Genomic DNA, 21,045 nt, shown 5'->3' with positions numbered 1-21,045 from the left:
TTATCTAAATCTCTCCAAAGTCAGTTCTTAGTTGAAAATGTAGTATAAAATCTTAATCAATAATTTTAAATAAAAACAAAATATAAAATTTAACATTATAATAAATTTTTTTAATTTTAATTTTTAAAATAAAAATAATCTCAATCAAAATTTTAGCCTTAGCTCCGAACCTATTGAGCCGGCCTAATTTTATAATAATTTATATATTTTCTTAGGGACAATGCTAAGGTGTTTATAAAATATGCTAAATAATTGTGCACATTAGTACAAAATAAGTTTTTTATTTTTATTTTATTTTTTACAATTTTTTTTAAACATTATTAACCATTAAGAAAAAATAAAAATATAAATTCACTAATAATCAATTTTTTTAACTATTAAAAAAATATAAAAAATAAAAATATATGAGTATATATATTTTATAGACATATTTGTCGTATTATCATTTTCCTTTTCTTCGATGCATGGTAGTTGGTACGGACTAGGAACGAAGATGCATGGTTGACTTAGGACGGATGGTCTACCCTTCTTACTCTTTTAATGCTACCATCAATAATGACTCATTAAATTTTCATTTGAAGTGCGTACCAGCCGTCTAGCTTCAAGAATATTAGGAGTACCGCATCTAATTGAAGTCAAATTGCTATTATGAGCATTTAAGATAGACAATAAGCCCAGCAAAAGATGTCAAGCAAACAAAAAGTAAGAAATATTTGCACATCTCCAATGGAAATTCAATTAGATCTTCGACATGATTATATTTCTAATATGGTTTGTCACTAACTTTACCCTTCTTTAAAGTTATATTTAAAAATGAAAATTTTACATATAGTGCCCTTATCTTATTTTTATCCCACTATTATAAAGTGGCACTACCTATCACGCTATCAATGTCTATAATTTATTTATTTATTTATTTATAAAGACTAGAATTGATATAAGGGTGATAAAAAAAAACAATTACCTTTTTATATAGAGAAATAAAAGTGAAATGAAAATATAATATTTAAAGTAACTCTGTATTTTGAAAAGGATTAACTAAAAATTCACCAATAAAATTTGTTGTAATCACACAATATAAAATTTTCAGCAAACAGTGATTGGACGTGTTTGTGCAATATTTGCATTCGTTTATAATCAATTTCAAATCTTGGAAATATATTTTTATGTCTTAAAAAAATAATAATATTAAATATATTAATCAGTTCGATCTAATTTAATTGATATATTTTTTTATGAAAAAATTTAGTTGTAAATATAACTGTGCACTAATATGTGCACCGATTTAATATGATTGGTCAAAATATATATTTTATTGAAAACAGTGTTAATTTAAATTTTAAATATGAAAAAATCAGTATTAGTACGCAGATTAATACACAATTTTACTTGTATTTAGCAAAATTCTATTTTTATTACATGTTTGGGGATAATTTTCGAGGGCTTTTGCAAAATCAGCTGAACGCATTACATCATCTGCTTCTTTGATCCCTCTTCCTTGGCTCTTGTATGTCAGTTTCCTTAACCGACATGCAAGATGTTCTTCAGAGAACAGAACCAATATAACATTTTCCTTATCGACTGTTTGTCGTACCTCTCTATACTCATCAAGCACTGGCAACGGCTGGCCTGAAAAACATTGAAATTATAAAAATAACTAAAAATTAAGTTGGATGAGATTAACTAGTCAAGCGCAGCTTTGTTTCTTCGACCCGGTGTAGGCTTCGGCAAGCCATCAAAAATTGGTTTTGCAATGGCTGCAGTCGAAAGGGCCTGCAGATCTGGTTTCAGACTCCACCTTGTAGTAGTCCATATGGATGAAGCACTACTGTAGTCCTGATCCTGCAAACTTGATGTGCTTGAAGACTTCTTCACTCCAGAAAAGTCATCAGACACAACAGAATCTCCCAGACCAATTGGTATTGGGTTCAAACCACCTGCTTCAGAATCACTTGTCGTAGTTCGGCTTGCTGCTTTGGGTCTCAAGGCTAAGCCCTTTCCTGTTTTTGCCAGAAACCCACCAGTATTGCTGTTATTCTCCAACAACATTTCTGGCGTGTGATGGGTGAAATCAGCTTCAGACTTCTGACGCCTTCTGAGCATTTTCTCGCAACATTTATCAGTGTCGTTCTGAGCTTCTGAAACAGATAGGGTGGCAGCTAGCTCACCATTCTCATCCAATAAAGCATTAACTAAACTTTTAGACTTCCGGTGATGGCTCAAAGATTGGTTGGAAACCAGAGAGGCGCTGGGGAAAGGCCCATCTTCTAAATATTGAGAATCTCCTCTTTTGTAGGCAGCCATTTCAAGACATTCAGGCATGGTTTTCTGACCTCTCAGTTTGAGTCCGTTATAACCCTGTAAAGAGCTAATAGATGGAGAAACCTTCCGCTGAGGAGACTTAACTCCAAGGGACTGAAATGATTCAAAGAAATCACCATGTCTACGCCAGGGTGGGATGTGGTCAGAACTGCTCTGTCTGTGGAACAGTTAGCATGGTCAGAAACTGAAAGTTCAAATGTTCAAAATACTCTATTTTATGATGAACAATGAAAACATGTAACTAATTATTAAAAAGAGTAATGCTAGGTATAAGTCTGAAATAGATAAGCCCCATACAAAGAGTAATGCTATTTGAGACCATCTTGGCCCATTCCTTCGCTAGTAATTATGTCATTCCAGCACTGAATTACAGAACAACTAAGTTCCAAATATTTAGTAAAAATCAGACCTATAATTCTCACATGAAACACAAGTTTTAAAGGCAGAAAATCCCAAATGTTGGGGTATACTATCAAGCAGGACACAAGTCTGTTTTATGGGGTATGAAACCCATTCCCAACCCTCCCTCCCCTTCCTTATTATTTCAAGATCCTGCTTAACCCATTTTCAATCACGGACATACATCAGCATTTCTGTCAGTTAAGAGAGGGGAGATAATATAAATGAAAGGAACTTTCTTTTGTAGGAAAACTTGTCAGAAATGCTATCGAGATCCTTGGTTAAAAAGAAGCCAACACATGGGTCTTGAAGTAGAAAAATTGAAAAATCAGGTTTCAAAATAGAAGTGGTCCAAAGCATGGTTATGTCACTAATAACTAATTTCCGAAGAAATTATAATAATAAATCCATCACAAAACATAAAAAATGGTTTGAAGACAACTTCAGCAAGAATGTGAACCATTGCAAGCACCACCGCCACCACCAGCAGAAAGTGCTGCTGCCAAAGGACCGTCATTGCCAACATATCTTTGACCAGTCCACCTTCCAACGGGCAACACCAATATGAAAAAACCTCTACCTAATAACCACCACAATCATAAACACTAAACTCTTCCATGGCATTGCATAAATACCACCACCACGATGACATCTTGATCATGTTGACCTTACCACCGCATGTCTGCGGTATCACCACCCAAAATGCCACACAGTCACCCAAAGTCAGCCATAGCACAAGTCCCAATACATTAAAAGAAAGAATTCTGCGTTTTATAAGTATTTTAAAACAAAGATTTAAAAATAAAATCAACTTAATAATACCGTTTTTCCTGAATATTACTCATCTTACATTATAAACTTAGTGAGAGAGAGAGAGAGAGAGAGAGAGAGAGAGAGAGAGAGAGAGAGAGAGAGAGAGAGAGAGAGAGAGAGAGAGAGAGAGAGAGAGAAACTATTGCCACTCTGCAATTCAATATTCTTCGTAGAACATCTTGCAAAACAGGATGAACTTTTACCTTACAAACACATGGAAACTAAACAAATCCCAATTAAGTGACCAAGAAAACAAAGAAAAAGGTGAGGGTGTGCGTCACGGGAGATAAGTTTATCATTAATACAAATAAATTAACCAAGCAGCACAAACGTTTATAACATATCAAGGAAAAGAAGCTCAGATAAGGTTCAGGAGCAAATGCACAAGAACTTTATCGGAAAAACAGAATGGAGTGAGCAAATTGTAAATACCCTGGAGTGATGGAACCATTTGATAAACAAGGAGATGGAGGATGCCTGCCAGGTAATGGAATCTGGAGAGACTTGAGAGCAAACATTTGAAAATCTGTAACCAATCCATTCATCTTTTTTATGTCAGCGACCTGTGATACCAAGAAAAGAAAATCACCACAAGGCTGAGGTTAATCCAGACAGACTCGTCAGTGAACATGCATTCAGAATACATAATGATACAATGCTCAAGTCTTCCATGAGTAAGACATGAAGCTATACAAACTCCTAAAGCATAAAGTCGGCTTAGAGAAAGAAGAGAGAGAACACAGCATTCGGCCCCGGTCTATCCAACATTTATTCCTTCTTCGTTTTATTTCTTCCCTCATTTGTAGCCAAAATATATTTATTCGATAACCATAAAATATTTCAAAGAAAGGAAGTTGGGGGGTGTGTGTGGGGTGGTGGAGGATTAAGAAAGCCCCCCAAGAAAGTTCTTATTATTAACCATATTGGTCCGTGTACCTTACGAAGGAACAAGTTAAAATCATCAAGAAATTGCGTAGGAGGCGATGAATTACACGATTTCGAATCAACATTAGCAGAATTATAATCATCGTTGCTATTACTGCTAGTACACCAAACAAAAATAAATGAATCAAGCAGAGAAATATTAGTCGAATAATCGAACAAGCTTACCTCGACGCCGTACTTGATGGCAATCCCGGCGAGAGTGTCCAGCTTTGAAACGGTGTGTTCGATGTAACCAACAGCACCGCCGGACGAAAGCGCAGAAGGAGGCGAAGCGAACGGCAGAGACTCTATATCTCTATCTCTACTGCCTCCATTACAGCGCACCGTAAAAGAGTTATAATTATGACTGCCATTACGCCTCTCCCTTTCCATCTGCGTACAACTCAATGCAAAATCAACCCGCCCAAACACTCCTAATCTCTATATTATACATCGATCATCAACACACAATATGCTCACCGATCGAATTCCCTTGTAGAATTGGGAAAATGAACAACCCAAGATCGGTGAAAACAGAAAGGGAAAAAGAAAACCCCAAGATCGGCGTGTCTTGTTCTCGATCGACGTGAAGTTGCTTACCAAAATTATCCTAGAAAGATTGAATGAACCGAACGAAAATGGGTGCTATCTCTCTCGTTCAATTAAGGGTACTTATGTTCAGCATTTTATCCAATAGTTGCAGTACCTCTGGTGTCGGGTTCGGTTTGGTTTGGTGTTGACAAATAATCCAAAATATTTCCCTTGAAAGGAAAATGAGAATGATACGAGTTTGCCCTTCGCTTACATTTAAGTTGGTGAACAAAATTCAATTCATTTTAATGATTTTAAATTAATTATTAATAGAATTTACTATTTTTCAAACACATCTCAACTTCTTACTTTACACATTTCAAGTTAAAAAGTTAAAATAATACTTATATATCCTATCATTTTGCCTCATCATTTTGACCACTCGTATATTTAATTATTTTTATTTACTGACTAAGAAAGTGATTATTAATATATTAATTTTTTTTTATTTTTTAAAAATATTTAAATATGTTTAAAAAAATGTTTGAAATAAAAAGCAAAAAAAGAAAAAATTACAATTTATACTAAAGGCACACCAAGTGGGCAAATTGAGGGGAAATAGTAGTATTACCCAAATGTTAAACCCTCTCATTCTTAAAAAGTTAAACTCATTTCACCTTAAAAAAATTAAACCAATCTCAATGGGACATACAAAATGTTACTATTCATAACTCAACTCAACATCCAAACGCAATCTTAAAATTATTGTTTGGGTTCGAATATTTTACTTTAATTTTTATTTTTAATTTTTTTAATAATTAAGAAAATGACTATTAATGAAGTGATGTATATTTTTTTATTTTTAAAAAATATTTAAAGATATTTAACAAAGAAAATGATATACATCACACTATCATTCTACTTTCATCTCACAATGTTAGATGTGACATATTTATTACCATTAAATAGTCTTTTATTAGATGATAAATATGCCACATGTTATAAAATAGAATAAAAATTAATTGAAAGTGTGATGTATAATATTATTTTTAAAAACTGTTTAAAAGAAAATAAAAATAAAAATATAATTTACACGAATAATAAATTTGAGGAAACAAATTCATTGTGTTGAGCAGCACCTATCCCTTAAACCAGGATGTGCTTTCCCCTGCAATTAAAATTTAGTCGGGCTACACTCACCGAGGGTGTCGCATGAGAGTGGTCACGGATAAAGCTTAATAGCCTTTTTATTTTGTCATCATTTTTTTCATACATTTTTTTATTCTCTTAAATTTTTTTTTAAAAAAAAAAATTCACAAACTCAATTTAAAACACTTTCTTAACAATGAAGTAAAAAAATAAAATAAAATATCAATAAGTGACTTTTGTAATAATGCATTCTTAGTGAATGTAGCATTTTTCATTAAAATTTAAAGGTCAACACCTCAACAAATTAATAAAATGTGATTCCTAATCCCTACAAAGGATTAACTTTCATTTTTTAAAATATATTTTGTGACGACCAGGAATAAGCTAAGTCTCTTAATTTATTTTAGTGTATTATTTTGGGCCTAACAAGGTGGAATAACCCAATTAGAACCTAGGCTTGATACACTAGGCATCTAAGGTCACGAGAAAGGCCAACAAGCCCATGTGAGATTCGGCCTCTATAGAAGAGTTAGGGTTTGAAGTCCAATGGAACTAGGGCACACAACTAACCTAATTATTTGGACACCAAACTAGTACTTGATGAATTTGGACTGAATTGAGGGAAGAAAGGTGAGAGAGTTTAGGGTTTAAACCTTACACGCTTACCCTTAAAAATCACCTACCTTTTTGCCATGTATTGTGCATGCAACAAGACTTGCTTGTAAGAATGGATATCGTGACACTTGTCACTAGCAGAAAAGGGCTTCTAGAAGGGAAATGATAATGTTATGGGAAGTGGTGCCTAGGGAAGACCAAGGGACAAGAGGTATGACAACCAGAGAGAGAGAGGGTTTTAGTTTCTAAAAAGTTTGTCATGTGTCATGCATACAAGATAGAAGATGAAGCGAAATGCATTAGGAAGGGACAAAATCTACAAAGGAGATGGAGAGCCACACGCTTAAGGGTTTTTAAAAAAATCTTGGTGGGAAGCTCATGATGTGGACGGCACTAGGGAAGAGTGCATGCCACCCACATTGCCTAATCACACTTTCTCCAAGATTTTGCAAGATGAAAGATTATCTTGGAAGCTGAAGGGATTTCGGCAACCACCTACACACACACACGCACTTCATTTGCCACTTGGCAAGCATGCACACAAGTAAAGCTTTAAGAATGATTTAGGATTTGGAGATTTACCCTCTTGCCACTAGATATAGACACTTGGAGAAGGGCCTAAGAGGAATTAGGGTTTCAGTTTGGGTAACCCACACAACACTTGTCCAAAAGTTAGCTTTTGGTTCTCAACATAATCTAATGATGGGGGAAGGGAAATAGACACACATGGTAGTGATGCCATTTGGCATCCATTCACCAAGTTTAAGATTTTTCTATAGGGAAATCATGCCTATAAGGAGGAGCCGAAAAACCAAGAGTCTTTTTGGTTTTTTTGAAGAAAAACTTAGACATTTTCGATCACTCACTTTCTCTCTACTCTCTACCATTTTCTCTTTAGCCAAACACCATTCATGCCACCTTCCATCTACTTAAGCATTGTTCTAAGTGCTTACAAGTTAGAGTCATCATCCACCAAGGGAAAGCCACGAGGTAAGGAAAACTAAACACTTTTTTCTTGTTTCTCACACACGGCCAAGAGAGGGAATGTTTTGGATTCCATAAGTTCTTCATGAATAAATGATTAAGACACACACACGACTAAGAGAAAGGAAATGCTTTCTGTTGTTATGAGAATTTCCACACATGCACACACACATATAAACTCGGATGATTAGGATTTTCTTCTTCAAAGAATGAAAATCCAAACTATCTTTTGGTTAAATTTTGAGGATGAATACTTTTGAGATGAAGGAAGGTCACGACCTAAGCGTTCATTTGAAAACGAGGGATTTTATTCTTTCGGACCTATAGAAGAACCTCAAAGACTAGAGTTTTCTTGTCTTAAAGAAAAAACTAGAGTACACTCACTCACTCACTTATGAATAGATTAGGGTTTATGAGGAGTCGATTCTTATGAGTATTATACTATATTTTACAGCTTGCTTATTTTATTGGATGTTGGATTTTTGTAAGTAACTTACTAGGATATTCTATGTATATGACATGAGAACTTGTTTATTTATGATTGATTTGATCATGCCTTATATTTAGTTTTCTTTGAGTATCTGTTGCGATGGTATTTGATTGGTTTGTTGTTACTTGATTTACATAATGAAAATGAGATGTGATGCCACATCTAGTGTTCAGACTTGCATGCTTTAATGTGTTTATGAATACATGATGCCTAACTGAATCCATTAGAGGTTTAAGTCCATGAAATATTTGCTTTTCCATATGTATGTTCACATGCATGATTCGGCTATATATATGTATGTTTATTAGTGATGCTCAACTGAATACATTAGAAAATTCTAAGTTTATGAAAAGATTGTGTATTGTGCATTTCAATTGTTGACATGTTTCGACTATGACTATGAGTAATGTGTTATCAATGTATGTTTGAAGTTTTAAGTGCATAAAATGAATATCCATGCATATTAGGGTTTGCATGTTTTAGCCATGCATAGTATATGTAAAAATATAAGTGCTTTATTCCTTGTTTGTTATTCAAATGCCTTGGAATTCTTGATTAAGAACATGGTTGCATGTTCTAAAATTTTCAAATTATAACGCAGAATGTATATGGTTCTACATGATTACATGATGTATGAGCTGGGTTAAGTTTTGGCATGCATTTGTACATGTCTCACAAAAGTATAAGGTGTCATAGTCCATGTTACATGCATTGAGTTTATAAAACTATTTTTAAAGGAAAAGAATCATTTAAAGTTTTGTCGCTACCCCAAATGCTAGGATGGGGGAATACCCTAATGGAACTCCTTTGTCCACTTAAGAGTGATTAAAATAGAGTGGTAGCCCCTGAGTCGACGAAGTACATTTGACGGGCCTTAAATGGTTTCTAAAAGGAAAGGATATCGAAGCGGGGTTGCACATAAAACTAATGGGTGCCATACGGTGTAGGCAAAAAGATGAATTGCCATACTAAGTATGATTAAGAATAAGATGTAGTTACTTTGGTCAAAGTGGGCCAAAGCTTGATGCAATAACTAGCGGGGAACACATGGTGCATAAGGGAGTCGTGAGGTATCCATTCATATGTTTAAAGTTAAGAATAAGGCCTTGAGCTCAAAGACATGCTATACCATGTTATATGAATAAGAACCTGAGCTCATATGTATGTTTAATGTTTAAGAATGAAAAGATGAAAAGATGTTTTATGAAAAAGTTATAAAAAGCTCTGTTACACGTTGTGTTTTTTAAGGTCAAAGTGCATAAGTAAAAGTACATGTCCATGCATCATTATAGTTTACTCTCGTATGATTATGATATCTATTGTAGGTTACTTGTTTACTTACTAAGATTTTTGAAATCTTACTATGGTAGTTTTCACTACCATTCCCCACTTGGAATAGTAAAAGTTATAACAAAATCCCAAGAAGAAAACCATGAGGAAGCGCAAAGGACGAACTCCTCAAGTACTTAGGGAGACCCTGAAGAGCCCTGTAAGCTCATTAGAGCCATCTATTTTGGAGATGTTGGAAGCCGTCGACCATTTCATTGCTGAAGTTTTGCAGCTCTTCGAGGAGCTAAAGATGATTATGAACTAGGACAAGTCCAAGTAGGAATGGCCTAGCAAGAAGACGTTTTGCAAGGGACCATTAAGATTTAGAAAAAGGACCAATATTTTGCTGACTTAAAAATGATGGTCTAGTATTTTGGGAATCTTTTTTAAACAATTATGTTGTTTAGAATATTTTATGAAATTTGATCTTTAGGGATATTTTACTTTGGTATCATGATATTTATTTTACCATCTGACCTAAGTAGAATTTCCATTGCAATTTACTTCATACTGTTAGATTAATAGGTGCATTGCTTCTTAACTATCATATACGGGGTATGTAGCCTTGTATTACATGTCCTAATGTTTCAATCACCGTCTAATCCCAAATTGAGGCTAGGGGCGTCACATATTTAAATTATATATATATATATATATATATATAAATACAAGTGGGGGGTCCCACCACATAAAGTGAGCGGCTAGTGACCCCAAAGTGCTTTTGGACACCTAACCCAAGGTGTTGAGGACCATGCCGACTGATGTAGTCTGAGGCCACCCAATGTTGAGGGGGTAATATATGATTGTATCCATCTCGGTGTCAATGGTGTTCTGAACACAAATTCGCTCTAATGTAAGGTCGTCGAGTGCCATTCTGCATTAATGTGATTTTTCAACTGCTCTTAAGGTGGCGTCTACCATTGGCATAGCAGATTGATGGTATGCTTGTGGTATGAAATGGTTTAGTGTTAACCTGTGAGTACCTGCTAGTGACTATAGTACAACTCATGTTGGAACTACGTTGTCTGTAGACTCGTTCTCAATAAATTGGTAACATAAAATAACATAACATCATCATAACGTCATAAAATATATACCCACTAGTCTTAGGTGTTATAATATTTGACTTTGCTTTGGCGTTATTTAAAAAGAACCCATTTGAAACTTGTTGACTGTTCTTTGCCAATGTAAGGGTTACAACTCCAGTTTTACTCATTCCAGAGTGGATAGAGGAGTTCCACTAGGATAATTCCTCACCCTAGCCTTTGAGGTCATGATAAAAATTTCTTTTCATGCAATACTTTGAAAATATTTTTTTCATGACATGTGTTTGTAAATATGCTTCTTGTAAGAATGACAATTTTGTATAACATGCTCAAATCATGAAAAATTGCACATGTCATGTAAGCAAGTAGTCATGTACTCAATGTATCATATAACATGATGTTTCATGCTTAAAATGACAATTATAATATAAATGTGGCATTTATCAATAAATCATAAATAACTTATCAAGGTGTAAGTTAGAAGCTAACTTATAAATTGTCGGAATGTGGAGAAATCATAGCGGCATAAAACAAGGTTATATTAAGTTAGGATCTGATCTTCTAAGGAAGATGTTCATAAAATGGATTCAAAAATTAGCATTTACAAAAATACCCCAAATCTTCCCGAAATTGCCACTAAGGCCTTAAATTTTTACTATTTGCAAATAAGCCCCAAATTTAACCAAACTTCATAAATCCCATATTTTCTATATTTTGAAACCATGTATACCCTTAGAATTTTAAAATTCAAAGTGCAACTATGATAATCGCACCCAACCCATGGCATGCATCCCATTGATGCCTAAGTGTTGTTTCAACTAATTAATCCCCATGGTACATGTGAACTCAAATCATCAAGTGTCATTAATAAGTACAACCTTAAAGATGAATTATAAATTGAGTTTCAGATCCTATAAGTTCATCCCAACATTTAAGCATGGCTTGGAGAAGAGGTGTGGAGAAATGAGGGAGTGAAGGGGGGTTTTTATAGTGTTCAGTGGAGGGGTGAGAGGTGAGGGGGATGTCAATGGAGAGTCTTGTGAGTGGTGGAAGTGGGCGATGGTGGTGATGAGTGCACAATTCCAGATTGTGTCATCTTTGTGTAGACGTGAATAGTGCCCTATGCTACCATGATCTCATCAAGGTCAGGTGCTGCAAGGAGGCTAAGGGTGCAGGGCTTCCTTGGTGTAGAAAGAAGGAAAAAAAAAATGAAAATAAGGCATGAAGTCATGCAATGATGCCGCTAGGTAGAAGTCTGAAAATCTGGATAGATTTTCACTTCATTGCTTGCTTCACTTTATTTTATCTCCATGGCTAAAATGCACAGGTATAATGACACACTTTGATGCCCTTTTCAGGTGATGGAAGGTGGAGGGATTGGCTGCCAATTAATGATGAGTGTGTAGCCCCTGGAAGAGGGTGAAGTGGGATGGTTGGTGAGTGATGTTTTGCACAAAAGCCAATCGGTTTTGGCTCTACTTGGGGTGGCTTGAGTCAAGACTTACCAAGATGACTGGGGGGCTCTTGGGGATTGAAGGAGAAGGGAGGTGGCATGTGGTGGTGGTTCAGGCAAGTGTAGAAATTCAAACAACCACCAAGCCATTCAGTTTGGCTTTAACTAGACTTCTAATGGATTCAATTGGATCTTTATGGTTTGGTTCGTTGGAGCCAATTTGACCAACACTCAAACTGAACTAAGAGGGATAACAAGAGGGGCTAAAGTACAAAAATTCCATTGAGAAAAAGGTATACTTGTCTTGGGCTAGGGGCTGAATTGGTACAATGCACCAAGTGATGCATCAAGGTGCTGACTGTGGTGTTTTGGTCACTAACATGTCTTTGTCTCAACTGACATGTGTTAGATCAAGACTAATCTTCTAATTTAGTCTAAGAATGATGAAAACAATAATAAAAATAGTAGACTTTAGATAACAAAGGTGAGAAATAATTAAATAGGAAATTAAGTTTAAAACATAGTTTAGAGAGATCACTAGTCATGTGTAAGTTGATTAATGCTCTTAACTCAAGTTAAAAACTTAAATTTAGGTCCAAAGAAAAGGGGAATGGGTTACGTTATGGACTTGAGGGAAAATAAAGGTATGGTGCATGTAGGCTTCAAAATAGAAGTGCAAAAATTGGAAGACAAGGCTTTTGGGCCTTGTTGGGCTTAAGGGGCCTTCTATAAATATTTGATGTGGGCTTTTGGTGTGGGTCAATGAGTGGACCTTATGTTCATATTTGAGAGTTCATACAAGGTCTCAAAGGCCTACTAAGATTGGGTCAAAATGGTATGCCTATAAAGTTAGCTAGCTTCAAAAAGGATCGAGGATAGTCTTCTCTCGTTTTTTCTCTATAGAAGAAAACTGAGGTGAAATGGGGTCTACAGAGATTCTAACAGAATCAGAGGTGGTTGAGAGTGGAGGGGCAGAATAACAGACACTTTTGTTGTCTGTGTGAGATTGAAATAGGTGGTTTCTAAGTGGATTTCGGTGGTGAGAGTCAAATTTTAGTGGTGAGCGATGAATGAAATTGAGGATAGATGGGAGAAGCTGAAGCTGACGGAGGAGGAAGTCCAGAATATTAAATTTGGTGATGATGAGTTGGAAGAGCTGAAATATAAAGAAGATGTTAGTCTGGTTGGGAAAGTCTGGATGGAGAGGAAAATCAGTAAAGGTGTGATCGTAGCAACGATGGCAAAAATTTGGAGTATCAATAGAAGAGCAAAATTCCATAAAGTGGGACCGAATGTATTTGTGGTGGAGTTTGCTAACCAAGTTGAGAAGCAAAGAATAATGGAGGGGAGACCATTGTTATTCAACAATCAACTTGTTTGTGCTTTTAAACTTCGATGGCTTCACACCCCCATAGAAGCTGAACTTCAATAATGAAAGATTTTGGATTCAACTGCGTGGCCTGCCATTAAAATTCATGAATAAGGAAAAGGGGGAGATCTTAGGTGGAACGATTGACAGAGTATTGGAGGTAGACACAGAGGAAGATGGGAGTGCATGAGGTTTGTTTATGAGAGTATTAATTGAAGTAGATCTATATAAAACCTTGGCAAGAGGAAGGACCATTAACATGAAGAGGAAGATGTACTGGAGTCCTGTAAGGTATGAGAAACTACCTCATTTAAGTTTTAGATGTGGTTGTGTTGTGCATGAAGAATCGGGATGCGAGGAAAAGGTGGAGGGTCAGTCTCAACTTGGTGCATGGTTGAGAGTAGGGGGTAGAGTTAAAAATAAAGAAGGATATTGGAGCTCGGAGAGGGGTGTTAAAAAATATATAGAGGAGAAGAGTAGTGGTGATGGAAGAGAAAAAACAGATAATGAAAGAATAGAGGAAGTGAGGGAAGGAGTAATGAGGGAAGAGATAGAAGGGGTTCCTGTTTCTCAGGAATGTGAGTTAAGTAGAGGGGAGAGAAGTGAGGACAAGAGGGAGGAGGTAGTGGGTGAGGAGAAAAGTTGATCAAAAGAAAAAGAAGGGCAAGAAAGTTTTGAAGTAGAGAGGGAAGAAGGGGAAGGGGTGATGCTAGCTAAGAAAAATTTAGAGAGGGAGAAGGGGGTGGAAGGGAGTAGTTAGTTGATTGAAAGTAGTAAAAGAGGGAAGGTGAAAGGGGTATGCAAATGGAAAGGGAGCAAGGCAATAAGGTTGATATAATTATTGACTTATCTCCTCCAAGAAGATTGTTGGGATCTAAGGTTGATAGAGAGGTGGAGGAGAGAGTTGGTAAAAAAACAAAAGGGGTGGAAGGAAGTATGATTGAGATGGTGGAGGGAAGCATGACTAATTTGGTGGAGGCTGTCAAGCAGCTCCACCAATTATTATGAAAATACTAAGTTGGAACTGCCGTGGGCTTGAGAACCCTTGGATAGTTCAAGATTTTTGCCATTTGGTAAAAGAGAAGTTACCTAATGTAGTGTTCTTGATGGAGAGTTGAAGTATGAAGGTTGTTTGGTAATTGAACTAGTAGGAATGAAGGGGAGGTGATGCTGCTATGGAACCAACCTATGAAAGTTAAGGTGGTGAACTACTCTTAGTGGTATGTTAGTGTTTGGATTAAAGATGTGGAAGGAAATGCTAAATGATTGTTAACAAGCTTCTATGGACAGCCGAAACCAATATGAGGGAAGAGATATGGAGATTATTAAGCTCTTTAAGCCACAAGATGATGAAGAGTGGTGTGTGGTAGGTGATTTCAATGAGATATTGGTACATGATGAGAAGAGAGGGGGGAGGTGAAAATCATAAAGACAGATAGCTTGTTTTAGAGAGGTGTTGGAGATGGGGGTCTATTTGATTTGGGGTGAAGAGGGGACACATATACATGGACTAACAAACAAGAGGATGAGTCATTTACAAAAGAAAGAATTGACAGTCTGTAGCCAATCTAAAATGGAAGGAGTTTTATGTAGAAGGATGGGTGGAAGTTTTGGTTGCAAGGAGCTCAGATCACAGACTTATCTTACTGTGCATGAACCAGAAAATAGAGAGAGGATGGAGACATAAGTGATTATTTAGGTTTGAAGCCTGTTGGTCTCTAGAAGAGAATTGTGAAGAAGTTTTAAAAGAAGTATGGCAGAAGGGGTTAATATGTGGGGAGCCATCAAAGGGGCTATTGAATAAGCTAGATGACACTAGGGGAGCTCTACTTAGATGGAGTAAATAGATGGCCTATGATCAAAAGAGAGTCTTAAAAGATAAAATAGAATTGTTAAGAGAGCTACAAGAAAATGAAGGGTGCCACAATACTGCAATTATCAAAGCTTTACAAAGAGAGATTGAGGCCATATTGGAGAAGGAGGACTTGAGGTACAAGCAAAGAGCTAAGGTGAACTGGTATCAAATGGGAGACAAAAATACTAAGTTCTTTCACATTTGTGCTAGCCAAAGGAGAAGGAATAACAAAATATAAATGATAGTTGATGAGTAGAATAGGAGGTAGACGAGTCTAGAAAGTTTGGAATGGGCATTCAAATATTTTTTTAAGAATTTGTTCACCTCCTCAAATCTTGATTGTGGATTGAAGATTGTTTGAAGAACTTGACACCATGTGTTACAAAGGGGATGAATGACCACTTTCAAAAACTTTTATCAGAGAGGAAGTAGAAGAAGCAATAAGACAAATGGCTTTTCTAAAGCCCCTGGACTTGACAGCTTTGGAGCTTGTTTTTACCAAAAGCATTGGCATCTAATTGGTGAGGAAGTCAGTAACTCAGTGTTGGCTTAGCTGAATGGTGACTCCTTAACTCCTCATGCAAACTTCAATTATATAGCACTTATCCCAAAGATTTAAGAACCAACGATGGCTAGTGGTTTCAGACCCATCAGTTTGTGTAATGTACCTTATAAGATAATGGAGAAAGTGATGACTAATAGGTTGAAAAGAGTGTTAAATGAAATTATTTGCCCTAATCAAAGGCTTTCATACCTAGGAGGTTAATTACTAACAATATTATGGTAGCATATGAGATTTTGCACACAATGAAAGTGATGAAAAAAGAAAAAGTTGGGAGTATGGCCAACAAGCTTGACATGTCCAAAGCTTATGATAGGATTGAATGACCATACTTGGAAGCTGTTATGAAGAATATGAGTTTCTGTAATGAGTGAATAGAATTGACTATGAAATGTGTGTCAACTGTTTCCTATTTTGTCCTTGTAAATGGCAAACCAGGTAGGAGAATAAAGCCCTCAAGAGGTTTAAGGCAAGGAGACCCGTTGTCTTCATATTTTTTTATACTATGTGCTGAGGGACTTAGCTCTTTGCTAAAAAACTCAGATCTAAGGGAAGACACAAGGGCAGTGATAGTTGCAAGGGTGGAACTCGAGTTAATCACTTACTTTTTACTAAGGACTACATACTGTTTGGCAGAGCTAAGATAGAGGAATGGGTAAAACTTCAAGGTTTGTTGTGGAAATATGAAAAAGCATCAAGTTAATTCTTGAACAAGGACAAAACAGCTGTCTTTTTCAGTTCCAATTCAAAAGAGGAAGACAAAAGGAGGATAATGGAGGGAGGTAGAGCAATGATGAAAGGCAGCTATGAGAGGTATTTGGGACTAACTGTAGTAGTAGAAAAATTAAAATACAATGCTTTTAGGAGCATAAAGGAGAGAGTATGGAAGAAGATCAGTAATGGAGAAACTCTTTTTTATCAACTGCAAGAAAAGAAGTCTTAATTAAAGCTGTCCGTCAAGTAGTGCCCACTTATACAATGAGTGTTTTTCAACTACCAAAGAAGCTGTGCAGGGAGCTTAATATCATGCTTGCTAAGTTAGGGTGGGGTAATCAACATAAATGGTGTGGTGTTCATTGGTGTTCTGGGAGAGGATGGGGAAACATAAAGGGAAGGGGATTCTAGGCTATAGGGACATAGAGAGCTTCAATATAGCTCTTTTGGCCAAGCAGAGGTGGAGGTTATTGCAGAATATGACTAGTATGGCTACTAAGATCCTTAAAGAAAAGTATGTCAAAGACAAGTCCCTGTTGGAAGCAAAATTGGGTCACATGCCATCTTATATGTGGAGAAGTGTGTGAAATGCAGTGAGTCTTTTGAGGGAGGGACTAAGATGGAAGGTTGGTAATAGTGACATAATCAAAATATGGGGTCAAACATGGCAAGAAACACATTCAACTTTCACTGTACAATCTCCAGTTTTGGTTCTAAATAATGAAGCAAGAGTGTGTGAGCTAATGCAATGTAGAGGGGAGTGGAATGAGTTACTGATTAAAAGAATTTTCAGTAAAGAGCAAGCTGATCAGATATGTAGCATGCCATTGAGCAGCATGGATGTGGAAGACAAAATGATTGAAAGAAAGAAGGCCAACAGAGGTAAAAATTCAAGGCATCAAGAGAGGGATAAAAGTTGGGAAAGCATATGGAAAATGAATGTTCCAGAGAAAGTCAAATTATTCCTATGGAAAGTTGTTAATGAGTATCTAGCTACAAGGAAAAACCTTTTCTTGAAGAAAATAACAGATAACCCCTATTGCCCTATATGTAAAAGAGAAGAGGAAATAGTAATGCATGTGGTTTGGCAATGTCCTGCAGCTGGTGATGTGTGGCCAGAGTCATTGAGCATATCGCAGAAGATGAAGATTGAAAAATCTGATCTAGTAGCTCTATGGGAAAAATTAATGAAAAAGCCGAACATATCATAACTGGAAGAGGTAGCTGCAGTGATGAGGGGCTTATCGATGAGAAGAAATGAATGTATTTTTGAAGACAAGTTCAAATCTCCAAGTCAAGTAATAAGATTGGCCAAGTATGATCTGACAGAATACCAATTGGCTTAGCAGACAGCAAAGGTAAGTAGTTTAGCAGACAACAAAGGTAAGTAGTAGCAGAAATGAGGGGAGATGGATGCAACAAAAAATCTGAGGTGGGAGAAACCAAGTCCAGGTTATGTAAAAGTCAATTGGGATACAGTAGTGGATAAAAAAGAAAGGAAGGTGAGTATAGGGGTTGTAATCAGAGATAAAGAAGGGGAAATGTTAGTAGTTGTAGAGGGACAAAAGCATAATGTTGATCAACCTACTGTTGCTGAAAATCATGTTTTGTGGAAGGCAATGGATGTGTGCAGAGAACTCAGATTTGATAAGGTGATTTTCGAGGGAGATGCACAAGTGGTAGTTAATGCTGTTAATAATACAAATGAAGATCTATCATACTATGGAAGTCTAATAGAAGGTATGAAGTAGTTACTGAAGTTTAGAAATGATTGGAAAGTATGGTTTACTTATAGAATTTACAATGAGTCATCTCATATTTTGCAAATGAAAGTTTATTTTTACAGTTTGAATTGGTTTGGATAAAAGATACAGTTGATTGTATTTGAAGCATTATAGAGAGGGAGAGATGTTGTAATAAATAATACAAAGTGATCAATGAATACAATTTTATTTCACAATATATATATATATATATATATATATAATGGTATGTCTATCTAGTGTTAGGCCAAGTGCCTATACTATTACCAAGTTAGGCCTAGAGGCTTAATGCCTTCTACATGTTTTGGGCTTAATCTCTAAGACTTTTCAAGAGGGGCTAGAGATCCAAATAGGTTTAGGCTTATTTTTTTATTCATAACCCATCACATCCTTAATGATTGAGGACCCAAGATAAAACACTATTGGGCTTATCTCTATATCAATCCATACTTAGCCTTTTTCGGCTTAGCCCACTAAGGATGTCAAGTGTCAATCTCCTCTTAGTTCTTGGCAATTATTTTAAAAATAACATACTAGAATTCTCCCACTACTTCTAACTAAACGCAAAGTGTGATTCTCAAACTAAAAAAGAAAAATTAATTAATTAATTAACTCTAAACGTAAAAATTGAAACCTTATGCTAATTGGGATTAAGGGAGTTAATGGCTAAGTCTTGATGGGCTTTTTAGGCTGGGTGTTACATTTAGCAACAAGGTAGGATTTGTGATTTTAGAATTTAAGATATTAGGTCCGCTTTGGAGTGGATGTGCTGTCCTCCTGGGATTAATGGGCGCATAAGCACTCTACACAGTAAGTTAATGAGCTTCATCACAGGAGATTTCTAGAAACAAAAAAAAAAAAAACCTATGGATTCTTTCTCATGTGCCGTTACTTATGTTGTTTACATTTTTCCTATCTCTCAGCTCACTCACTCCCAACGATTTCTTTCTCCACTCTCAACCGTTATGAGTTTTTCTTGCCACCAACATCAACCATTCGCTACGCTAGGACCATTTTGCTGCCACAACCAGACCACTACTGTCCTCCTTTGTCTACTTCCATCATTTGAAAAATGTTTTTTTTTCTATTTTTTTATATTGGTTTATTTATTTATTTCATAAATGCATCTTTTAAGGAGTTGTTTAAACATTTTTTGTACCTAAAAATTTACCCTAGGTTTGCCCCATTTACCTTTATGGAAGGCATGATTGAGTAAAAAATATTGCACTCTAAATCTAAATTTTGTACCAGAAAATTAACCCCAGAGCTACCCCATTCACATCCACGGTATTCATTGTCAAATAATTTTTTTTTTTCTCTTGCACTCTAATATTGTGGTTGAGGAAGTAAACAAAAGGAAAGACGTCTTGTGAGATTTTATTTTGGTTTTTTTGTAACTTTATTTGACAATTCATTTTGGACGTAAATCTATGCCTTATATTGTGAGCAGTAGTTAATGCTAATGTCTTGTTAATGATAGTTGATTAATTTAATTGGAAATTCATTGGAGCCATTAAGTTATATTAGATATGCCCAAATCTATTTTTTTTTTTCTTTGCACTCTAATAAATCGTGTACACTGATGCTAGACCAAACCATTTTTAAGGCTATTAGTTTATTTACAGAGTTGCCTAAAAACTAGATTAAGTTGGGTTAAATGCACTAGTCTATATTGAAACATGATTTTTTACACAAATTGTGATATATTTCTTATTGGTAATATTGTGTTTATTTTGCTTTGAACGATCATATTTCAAATTTGGATAGTGATGTGAATGTGGAAGAATAGTGTGATGTGAATGTGAATGAATGGTGTGAAGTGAATATGGAAGTTAGAGTGAATGTGGGAGATGTAGTAAATGTGATTTCATCTTCCAATAGTGCTCTTTTGGAGCCATTTGTTGTTATGGAATTCAAGAATGTAGAAAACATCCAAGCATTTTATAAGGCATATGCAAGACAAATAGGTTTTGTAAGAGAAGGGCTTAGTGTGAAACAAACAAACAAAAAGAACGAACAATTCCTGAACCTGAGGAGACAAAGATTACATGTAAAGAAATGATGACATAAAAAAAGATGGTGAGAAGTGGCTAGTATGCAAGTATGTGCCATCACATAACCATGAGTTACTCATACTGAGAAGTACTAGTTTGTACCGTTATCATAGAGGAGTGACATATCTCAAAACTTTGATCCTTAGTGGAAACTTGGTTGTACGTTGTATGTGAGTTTTTTGGTACTTTGTTATGTTATGGACAAGATTTTTTAAAGGGTTTAATTTTTTAGAATTTAATTGATTTGATTTTCACGTTACAGAAAATGATGCAATAGATTGTGATCTATTGAACCCAAGGTTTCAAGTTGTAATTATAAATCTACACATGGATTTTGATGATAACAAATGAATTCAAAGAATAAAGGAGTCTCAAGCTCAAGTTTTCCACACAATGGAATCAAGCACGTTAAGGAACCAAGTATGAGCAAGAAGGGAACAAGTTCACATTAAAGTCATAGAGTAATATTGTAAATCTCTAAAAATTCGAAATTAGGATTAAGGCTCAAAATTAATATTTTATCATAAAGCATTAAAATACATTTTCAACATGTGCATGAATTTTTTTGAAAATTAAATTTGAAAATTTTGAAAGATGATTGATTGTCATCTTTCACATGTGCATGCCTTGATTAAAGGGTTGAACTTTGAAAATATTAAAGATGATTGATTGT

At 35.6% G+C, this 21,045-nt stretch overlaps 1 protein-coding gene across 1 annotated transcript; it reads right to left on the bottom strand.

Moving 5' to 3' along the window:
- Positions 1 to 1,372: 1,372 nt before the first annotated feature.
- LOC122312365 lies at positions 1,373 to 5,216 on the bottom strand. The gene is made up of 3 exons (XM_043126943.1): positions 4,645 to 5,216; positions 3,967 to 4,097; positions 1,373 to 2,479 (listed from the first exon to the last, which is right to left on the bottom strand). The coding sequence occupies exons 1-3, from the start codon at positions 4,849 to 4,851 to the stop codon at positions 1,684 to 1,686; spliced, it is 1,134 nt and encodes a 377-aa protein (XP_042982877.1). The 5' UTR covers positions 4,852 to 5,216; the 3' UTR covers positions 1,373 to 1,683.
- Between the last annotated feature and the right edge of the window lie 15,829 nt (positions 5,217 to 21,045).

Source organism: Carya illinoinensis, chromosome 6, assembly GCF_018687715.1.
Source record: "Carya illinoinensis cultivar Pawnee chromosome 6, C.illinoinensisPawnee_v1, whole genome shotgun sequence".
Classification (NCBI taxonomy): Eukaryota; Viridiplantae; Streptophyta; class Magnoliopsida; order Fagales; family Juglandaceae; genus Carya; species Carya illinoinensis.
Note: the sequence above shows the minus strand (reverse complement) of the source record. Positions and strands in the feature narration are given on the sequence as shown.